Source organism: Drosophila persimilis, unplaced genomic scaffold (assembly GCF_003286085.1).
Source record: "Drosophila persimilis strain 14011-0111.01,24,50 unplaced genomic scaffold, DperRS2 tig00000841-arrow-arrow-pilon, whole genome shotgun sequence".
Lineage (NCBI taxonomy): Eukaryota > Metazoa > Arthropoda > Insecta > Diptera > Drosophilidae > Drosophila > Drosophila persimilis.
Window position 1 is genome coordinate 139,110 of NW_020825361.1, and position 10,258 is coordinate 149,367.

Consider the following 10,258-nt stretch of genomic DNA (forward strand, 5'->3'; position numbering starts at 1 on the left):
ATCGAAGCAGAATTGCCAAAGACGTTTCATTTGGCCAACAGGCGGTAGAGCCAGCTGGCAGTCGCCGCTTTTGCATGTACTTGCCCGTGTCCGTGGGGTATGTGGCACGTGGTACGGAGAACAGAGAACGGGGTACGGGGTACGGGGTACGGGTCTGTGTCCATGTCCGTGTTGGGTTAAGTGGATTGTTTACTTTGATTACAAAAATATGGCAAATGTTTGCACGTTTGATGTCTCACTATGTGTGTGTGTGTGTGTGTGTGTGTGTAAAAGAGGAGCAGAAAATGGAAGGAACAAGTGATGGAACAAAAGGGAATGAGAATGAAAGAGAGCGAACATGAGCGATCGATCGTGTTCTATCGATATCGATATCGAGTGGTGCAAGTATTTCGATGATTTCGCTTCCATTTCTTCTAAAGCCATACAGCGATTCCTATTCGATTCGTATCGCTAAGTGAGACTAGGGTTATAGCTACCATGATAGTTTATTCCTCGTTCTGTAGAATACATTTTGTATAGCTTAAGGCATGAAGAGCTCAGTTATTGAAGGCAAGAGCTGTGATAATATTTTTTGTAATTCCCACGCTCTCACGCTCTCATCTCTAGGGCAAACAATTGCAGTCGAAAAACACACACTCACATTTGCATACAGAGGGTGAAGTAGAGAGAGAAAGAGAGAGATAGTTGGATAGAAGTACAGTCAGACTGGGAGACAAATGGCGTTTGCCTTGGCGCGCGCTTGTAAAATCCAAAAGCTAACATTATTACAAAAAATCTGCAGTTATACATTTGACTTTGGGTTTATTTTTATGATTTTTACAGTTTTGCAGTTTGCAGTTGACCGACCGACCCTCTGACCCTTCGCCTCCCGACTACCGCCTGCTGGTTGGCTGGTTTTTTATTACATTGAGCCTTTGGGAGTCAGAGGGAAGGAACAATCGGGATGCCAGATGGAAGGAATCTGTTGATTGCGGGAATAGTAGTGCAGGGCGTATGGAAATCACAGGAAACACCAATAGAAATGGTAAAAAACGTACGAAAATAAAGGTGTTAGAAGGGTTTTACGTACAATTTTTGAAATTTTTCAAAAGGAAAAAAAAGGCTTCGAGTCAGAAAAGAATGAATAGATGAATGCATCAGAGCATATACAGAATGAAGAGAGAGGACCATACCCCACCAGTGGGTCATCGAAGGTCAGCAGATCAGATATCCACCTCTTTAGTGGGAGGGAGCTCGAGCCGGAGCCGGAGCTGGAGCCGGAGCCGTCAAGTTCACATATTTGCATTTTGCTGCAATGTTTGCACTGCCCCGAAAACTAATTTTGACAGGCGGCGGGACAAGGACAAAGAAGTGCAGGAAACGGGAAATGTTACTCGCTTATTGGAATAACTTTTATTTGCATGGACAGTGGCATGAAATCACAGAGCCAGCCCACGCCCACGCCCACGCCCACAATGCCAAATAGTTTTTATTCTTAGTCTTTCGTGTTCTTTTATTTTTCCGAGCAGAATATTCCCCCTTTCTTTCCGCCTTCTGGGTGCATTTTATTTTATTAATGGGAATTTGTTTTGGCCAAAACGTTGAACCGAACCGAACCGAACCGAACGGAGTGTCGAGTGTTTGGGGCTGGGCAATGGAGAGCGAAGCTCTGGCCAGGATGCGGCCAGGATGCCACCAGGATGCCGCCTCGTCGCTATTATGGCAGCCATTTGTTTGCACGCGAGCATCCGAGTGCCAGCGGACGTCACGGTACCGTGGGACCTGGGACCTGGGACCTGAGACTAGGGTCCAACAGGGCGTATGCGCTATATAATTTTTCTAGCGCTCTTGGTGGTCCCCGAATCCTGGGCCCAGCGGTCCCACCCGCCCACCGACGACCACATGTCGCTCATGATTAATTGAAAGATTCTCTCAACTTCAACTGTTTTCGGGGTTTGCGTTTTGCGTTTCTCCATTTTATTTTATTTTTTTTTGTATTTTATTATACTACTTCTCGTTTTCCCCTGCTGCTGGGCTGCTAGTTGCGAGTGGTGGCTGTTGCTGTTGCTGTTGGCCAAAGTGTTTTGATTAATGAACAAAGCTGTGGGAAATTTAAATAAATTCCTTGGAATATCAAATGCTGTTTTCCATGGAAATGCCATCAAGTTTGTACGTTTAACAATTAGTTCTCGGGGGCTCATTGTTGTTTGACTTAAAGCTGAGCAGTACCCAAAGAATATGACTCGTACTCGTACTTTGGGTATGCCATTACGAAAATGTGGCTTGCTAAACTCTATTAATTGATACCAGACGAATCGATATATCTTAAATGAGGACGGAACTCCCCACTCTTTAAGGTAGATACTTCTTGGAGAACTTCGAGCAGATGTACTTCCATATGCTGCTAATTTGCCAAACGGTATATGTACCGTCCCTAGCTTATTACACTAATAGAACTAGCTTGATGGGGGAATTGTCGGAAATACTCTAGAGGTAGAGTTGTTCTTGAGTTCCAATCAGTGGCCGACAGCCCCCACAACCGTTTTCTTATCACAGTCTTACCACAGTTGTAGAAGTACTCCCTGATAAGAGTCGCTAGTTCTTGAGGTATCGCCGGCAAATTGGCGTGTCAGTGTCGAAATGGGTGGGCACTACATCACATTGGAGCATCGGCATCGGCTCAGCGATACCACGCTCTATCCGGGTAGTGCCGGCGGCGGCGTAGTGGGAGGATCGCGAGTCGGTCACCGCCGTCTGTCATCCTGCCAGGTGCTGTTGCTGGTCCTGGTGGCCGGCAGCTCTGTGATCGCACTCTATGCCTACTGGGACGTGATGATGCTGACGGCTGGAGCCCGCGATCCCGATGGGCATAGTCCGCGGCAGCTCAGCAACGAGACACTGGCCGAGCAGCTGCGGCGCGAGGTGCGAGTCCTTTGCTGGGTGCTGACCACGCCCAAGTACCACAAATCGAGGGCGGTGCACGTGATGCGGACCTGGGGCAAACGGTGCAACAAGATCTACTTCATGACCTCGGAGCCGGACGACGAGCTGCCCACCATTGTGCTGAACAAGTCCGACAAGTACGATGTGCTCTGGGGCAAGACGAAGGAGGCCTTCACCCACATCTACGATCACATGCGGGACGAGGCAGACTGGTTCATGAAGGCGGACGATGACACGTAGGTTGGGAACGGAAGCGTAGCGCCAGTCTAAAATAATTATTGGATTTGAGTAACTTTTTATAGCTACGTGTTCCTGGAGAATCTCCGCTATATGCTCTATCCGTACTCCCCCGACCAGGCCATATATTTTGGCTACAACTTCAAGATGATCGGAGCGCACAAGAAGAACGAGGTAAATGATTTGTGAACCCTAATCTGTAACTATTTACCTTAGCGAATCGATAGTCTTACATGTCTGGTGGCAGTGGCTATGTTCTGAGCCGGGAGGCACTGCGTATTTTCGCTGAGGGATTGAACGACAGCACAAAGTGCCGGCAGGAGGACAATCATGCCGAGGACGTGGAGATGGGCCGCTGTCTGCTCAACTTGGATGTGAAAGCTGGCGACTCGCGGGACTCGAAGTTGCGCAACCGATTTTACCCCCTATTGCCCTTCGACATGCTCCTTTCGGGCTACTCGGGATTGGACTTCTGGCTGTACAAGTACGCCTACTACTCGGTTCGATCGGTAAGGGTGCATGGACTATACATAATATCCTCCAACGGAGCCTCTACAGCATTCTCTATCCTCTCTACACGACAGTGCATGGACTGCCTCTCCGAATATCCAGTGGCCTTTCACTATGTGAACCCCGAACAGCTCTATGTCTTTGACTTCTTCAACTACGATTTCCAGCTGGTGGGCAAGCAGAAGCCCGAAGAAAGACTGCCAGAGAAAATCAGGCCCGAAGACCTTATCATACCCGACTACGACAATATGTTTACCTAATTCCGATTCCAACACAAACCAATCTCCTATGAATACCCCATACTCGCAGATTACGGTGAAAACTCCTACCACAGTGGTGCTCATACACTCATACACTCACAGCCACAAGAACTACACCAAGAATTTAAACGAAAATCAAGAAAAGTTTTTATTGTACAGCTCCAATTTTTGTTCTCAAATTAGTTCTATATGTCAGTGTTCTAATACAGCAATAACCAGGTTATTAAAATTTATATTCAGCGAAATAATTAAAAAATCTGCAACCATCTCCAAAATGTCCTGCTCATATACTTAAGCCACCCGGAAAAAAATGGTTACAAAATTTAAAATTTGCCCAGTATCCCTAGTATTTTTAATAAATTTACTTTAATATTGAGTGGGATGACATTTCTGCTTAAGAAAAGTGGAGCAACGCTTTGGTATTGAATCTACAAGACGTGCGCACTGTTGAGGGGTGATTTTCTTCCATTCTTCCTTTAAAATTCGGTGTAGTTCTTGTGTCCTAAGTGTATGAGCACCACTGTATGAGCGGAGACCGCAACTCTACATTTACACCCGATAATTCGTCAGTATGGCTCTCCTCCGGCGGACGCCGCTAACATTGCACGACACGACAAGGAGTGCGTGCGAGAAAGACAGAAAACGTGTCTGAACATGTTTTCGGGCTACTGCAAATCGATTTGTTTCTTTTGGCCATAAAAATGATCCGATCTGATCCAGTAATCTGATAGATATGGTACTCAAAGAGTATGGGGTTATAATAGATTTTTGGAGAAAGTGTGCAACACCCAGAAGGAAGCGTTTCCGGCCCCACAAAGTAAATTCTTGAGTAGCATCAATAGCCGAGTCGGTATAGCCATGTCTGTCTGTCCGTCTGTCTGTTTGACTTGTTTGGTTTGAATAGGTTGGACCCATTTTGTGGGCCTCTTCACAAAATGATACTCGTTAGAATATTACCAATTACACAAAATTGAATGAAAACTTCCTCACTTCCTCTCTCAGTTCCTCTCTCATTTGAATCTATTGTACAAGTGCATCAACTATCAACTTGACACAAAAAGGTTCTCGTAGAAAAACGTTATGTTTTTTAGCTCTTATCTTTGTGAGAGTGAAGTAGAAATACTTTTGGATAGTTCATATTAGCTGATAAGGGTTCTACTGGGGCTACCGTACTGACTGATAGGGGCTATCCTACCACATCTTGAAGAGTTTCATACTCACATCCACCGATGTCCTGTCTTTTAGCTATCAAGAAGACAATAATAGCGTATACCTTGCCTTTTTCTGATCACTTGACTCTCATTCTCGTGGGATGCTAATTAAGGTCAACACACACAGACATCTCCAAGCAACATTTTCTGGGCTAATAAGTTCTTCGTGGCCTTCTTGGCAAGCCGGTCCAGAATCGCGTCAAATGGGCATTGGAATTGGAGTACGAGTACGAATACGAATAGAAATGGGAATTGGTAATGCTATGCTGCCCACCCACAAAACACTTGGCTCTAATGCGTTTTGGGGCAGGGCCAAGTCATGCCAGCCATACCAGCCAGGGCATTGTGTGTGTGTGTGGGTGGCCGTGGGCGAGGGCGAGGGGAGGCGCAGGTCCGATGTTCCGGCATTGTTTCGTCCTGCGAGCCAGACAATTTCCGGTCGTAAAAGTGGTCCTCCGTCTGCATGGCGATGGGGGGGAGTGAAGAGTGGGAAGCGAGTGCTACCCGGGATCCACTGCCGGCTGGCCACTGTAATTAATACCAAAATAATTGTATTTGGATAACACAAACGTAATCAAGATTAATTGAGTAACAGCAGGTAGTTTGCATAATTAGAGCGCGGCTGAAAGCGTAGACAGACCGCTGCCATCCCGGGGCGTCGGTCCCTCCTGCACCTCCGCCTCTACCCAGTGATGGCGCCGACGACTACCGAAAACATAATTTGCAATTTCGACTGTCTGATGTTGGTACTGCCAACTCGGTTGGTTTCCCTCCCTCCCTCCCTCCCTCCCTCCCTGCTCCTCTGTGTCTCCCTCACTTGTGCATCATTGGTCGGAGGCACGAGCACCAAGAACACGGCCAGGCACAGGACCACGGGCCATTCACTTCCATAGTGGGTTGCTTAAAGAGCAACGATTCTATTTGAAAGCTCAAACATGGCCTTGTCCTAAACGGTTTTATATTTGTACAAAGATTACTTTGGCCTAATGATAACTTAAATGGAAGAATCTTTTCCTAGGGTAAGTCTGAAAGATTCTCTCACGGCATAGAGATAAAGCTTCAGACTAATTCAAGACTTTTAAGCAGCAGTAGTACACACAAGGACTGTACGGGGAATGAAGTATTTATGACGTAAGTAGAAATAATCGAACAGATAATGATGCTAGAATACACTGTATGGTTGGTTGTCTGACCGAAGCAGTGGTTGAGACAGGACCTACCTGTTCCTTGATGCACTATATCGCACACGTCCTCGTACAACCAGCTATCCATGTTTATAGATCTTTGGCTTTGGCTTTGGCTTTGTGCTTGTGTGCTTGTGTGGCTGTGTGTTGTGTCGAGAGTGTGGGGCACACAAATCATTTTCAGTTTGTACAATTTCTATGTCAACTTGTGTTGTTGGCTTTTCTTTTCGTTTCGTTGGGGTCGTTTGCTTCTTTTTTTTTCGCTGTTGTTTTAAGCCCCAACTTTGGCTCGTTGTGCCACTTTTGTTTAGCCACACACACACTAGCTCACCAGCACACCAGCACACACACATGCACAAACAGTTCGTTGGCAATCGTTGTTGCTCGACTGCACTTCCGGCCTTTTGGGGCTACACCGCCATTGACTGTTCAACCATGCAGTTGCATACAAAAACCCATATACATATATACGCCCACACACACACACACACACACACGCACACGCGCACTCGTACATGTGTACCACTAACACATGCACTCAAAACAGGCACACACACACACACACACACACACAGACACAGTTTCAGGTTCGCCGGCATATCCGGGCTTTATGCCTGGCAATGGACTTTACTTTGCCGGCGGCTACAGAGCAGACCATCACGAGCACAGTGGACCATCGATTGGAAAATTGATTGACTTTTGGCGTAGAGCGTGTGTGGAAGACTTTTTTGTTGAAAAATCGTATATTCTACATTCAAATAAATTAATTCTTTACCTCGAAGGGATATCAATTTGGCTGAAAGCATTTATAATTGATCCAGATTCTCAGGATTCGTTTATAGATCCATGGACTGGTGAGTTTTGCTTTTCTTTTTGTAATGCTAAAGCATAAAACTATCCCATAAGATCAATACCTATCTAAGGACCTATTCAAAGTGTATTCTTTTAACCGATTTATGTCTTTATGCCTTACAAAATATGTGGGGAGTATCTGAAAGAGTCAGATCAAGAGTTCTATAACAAAATGGCACAAATTAATAGACTCCTGGATTGAATAATAGGAGCACAATTCGATTGCTGCAAACGATTCCCTGAGGATATGAAAACCCTGACAAATGGACTGGAAAAAAATATGCCAAATTACGAGTATATGTGAATTTAAGTGTTTTTTTGACAAAAATATTGAATCTAGATAGTCCATTCTTAAGCCTATTTTCAAACCAAAGCCAAATCGGACTTGTGCCACAGTCCAGGACATGCACTGGTGCCTTTTTGTTTACCCTTCTCTTTAGTTATTTTTGGTTCTTTTTTTGTGTTTTTTTTTTTTTTGGAGGAAAGGCAAGGTTCGGGGCCTGTCAGCTTTTTCAGCTTCAAACCATTGAAAAGTTCTCAGTTGCAACTGCAAATTATGTTGCCTGGTGCTGTTGATTGTTGCTGCAGCTCCTGCTCCTGCTGCTCCTGCTGCTGCTGCTGTTGTTGTCTCTGACAGTGCCTGATAATGGCATACAATGTTTATTTACTTGCTTTAACATTTTTTGGCACCCTTGCAAAGTGCAGTATGTGTGAGCGCGACAAGAGTTTGCAATGCCCGGAAAGAAGGCAAACAGGAAGGTGGGATCATCGTCGATGGGCTTGGACTGGAGAGGATCTTTCGGAAAACAAGTATTCTTGTAGTTTGATTTACTTTTCCATGGTATCGGATGACTATAACCACCTGAAAGAGCATCAAATGGTTCGTCCTTTCTTGTTGCTGTTGCCACAGGAGCTGCTGCTGCTGCTGCTGCTGTTGTTGTTCATTTTACTTTATTTTCCATTGGCCTCGCCCCGTACGGACATGCCCCGCACTGCCGCTGCTGCTGCTGCTGCATGCAACATGCTGACAATGAGACACTTGAGCATTTGGCGCCTGATTGCATGCCACACTTTTGCTGCTGCAGCGTGCAAGCGAGATGGCTGACTCGTGTGTGTGCAACTCTACTGCGACTGCCATCTCTCTCGTTTTGTCATGTTTGTTTGCTTTTTCGACTTTGACTTAACTTATTTGTTGCTCTTCCTGTTGTTGTCCTCATACTGCATGCTGCATGCCTCATGCACACACACACACACATACGCATGATGTGGGTGAGTTGGCTGCCACACCCCCACTTCCACTGTGCCACTCCGCCGCTCCGCCGCTCTGCCAGTACCAGTGCCACCCGGAGTCGACGCTGTAAAGTGTCGTGTTGGATTTGCGTAATTTATGCTCTATTTGCCTTTCGGCTTCATTTCACTTTTTGCTTCTCCTGCCACTTTTTCCAAAGTATTCACAGCATCCTCTCCCCACATCCCCATATCCCCCTCCCCCTCCCCCTCCGCCTTCCTCCCACTCGTTGTTGAACTTCTCCCTTGGGTGTCCTGTCCAGGACACACGCTAAGCTCCGTGGGCTTCGGGTAAGCCGGCTGTCGACGACAGCGAGTGTGCCCTGTACTGCATACGGCCACCGTTTCGGTTCTAGTGCTTCCGATCTGTGCACCTTTAGAGCGGGGTCACCTTCTTATAAATGCTTTTGGGGGTTCACCAATTAACTTTCTCTCAATATGGGATAATCCGTTTGAAGGTGGTTCATACATATCTTGAAGGATCTGCCTGATCTGGATACGGATCTGGATTCCTGAAATGCCACCATTTGCTGTCCCTCTGCCTGAAATCGTTCCCATCTTCAAAGCGAAATGCTGCGATGCTGGATGTACCGCATCGACCAGAGGCTTCTCCATCCACAAGCCTCCCTGGGCCCAGGGCCCATGGCTTTGCTTCATTATTTTTATAGCATTGCTCAATATGAGAACTCAATAAATTCTGGGCGGCAGTGCGAGAGTCATTTTCAACAGGCGATTAGTTTGGAGCGTAAAGGTGGCAGGGCTCTCCTTCGAATTCGCCGCCGCCGACTCCCTCCCACTCGCTTCATTTGCCACCCGATTGGCGCAACAGTTGGGGCTGGCCCTCCCACTGCGCCCCCCTGGACCCACCCGCTGCCTAATAGGTTTTACATAACACACGTTGCAAATAAATCTAAATGCAACAGAGAGTCGGCTGTGTGGCAGGAAACTTGGTGAAAAATCCTTTGGCAAATAAAATTTACATACACGGTGAGACGGAGATTTCCCCCATTTTCCTGTGGTTGTTATTTTTTTTCTGGCGCCCTCTGCCTCTGTGAATTTATTTGAAAATTTATTGAGTTTTCGTGTTAACCATGCATAATTAAGTTTTTCCAAGTGAAAAACACAAAGTGTAGTCCTTGTGGCGCCTCTTTTTCATCGGTTTTTCCTTTTCGGCTACGGCTCTACGGCTCCACCTTGTTGTGGGCAGAGCCCTGAAGATAGGCTTTTGGCTTTATTTACGAGCCAAGTGCATGACCTGGCCTCTCCCTCGCAAAAACAAAAAAAAACAAAAAAAACCCATGGAGTTTCGATCCATGGAAATCGTTGTTTATGCGTTCCGGGGGGATTGGCCGGGAACGGACGGGAACGGACGGGACAGGGGGGATTTCCCACGCCATGTAATGGGAAATCAAGTTATCCCGTTCCGACGGCTGTCTTGGCCCCTGGAATTATTATTCCTGATTGCATTTATTTGCTTTATTTCGTTCGCCGGCAAGTTCATCTATAATGCATGCATGTCCCCTCCAGCTCCATCTCCAGTTCCAGCTCCAGGGGTTTTTTCCTGGTGTCCTTGCTGTTCCTGCCCCTGCACTTGCCATGCTCCACGCTTCTTGAGCTCCTCCATCGGGCTGCTGCTGCTGCTGCTTCTGTCTTCTGTCTTCATCTTCGTCGCTGGCGTTGCCGTCGGCGCTGGCGATGGAGCTGTGGAGCCCCTTTTTGTTACTTAAGTGAAATGCATAAAAATCAAATAATTTTCCTGTTTTTCATTTGCTTTACTCTTCCAACCTCCTTCTAC

General features: G+C 46.5%; 1 protein-coding gene across 1 annotated transcript; it reads left to right on the forward strand.

Annotated features, from left to right (window-relative positions):
* Positions 1–2,619: 2,619 nt before the first annotated feature.
* LOC6597471 (glycoprotein-N-acetylgalactosamine 3-beta-galactosyltransferase 1) lies at positions 2,620–4,261 on the forward strand. Its single transcript, XM_026993479.1, has 4 exons — positions 2,620–3,158; positions 3,225–3,333; positions 3,387–3,668; positions 3,744–4,261. Exons 1-4 carry the CDS (start codon positions 2,620–2,622, stop codon positions 3,927–3,929), a joined length of 1,116 nt encoding a protein of 371 aa, XP_026849280.1. The 3' UTR covers positions 3,930–4,261.
* Positions 4,262–10,258: the final 5,997 nt, after the last annotated feature.

Excerpts from the sequence above, each read along its gene's own strand:
- LOC6597471 (XM_026993479.1), top strand. The coding sequence starts at position 2,620 with ATGGGTGGGCACTACATCACATTGGAGCATCGGCATCGGCTCAGCGAT. Across the intron at positions 3,159-3,224 it reads ATGAAGGCGGACGATGACAC|CTACGTGTTCCTGGAGAATC; the intron begins GTAGGTTGGGAA and ends AACTTTTTATAG. Across the intron at positions 3,669-3,743 it reads CCTACTACTCGGTTCGATCG|TGCATGGACTGCCTCTCCGA; the intron begins GTAAGGGTGCAT and ends TCTACACGACAG.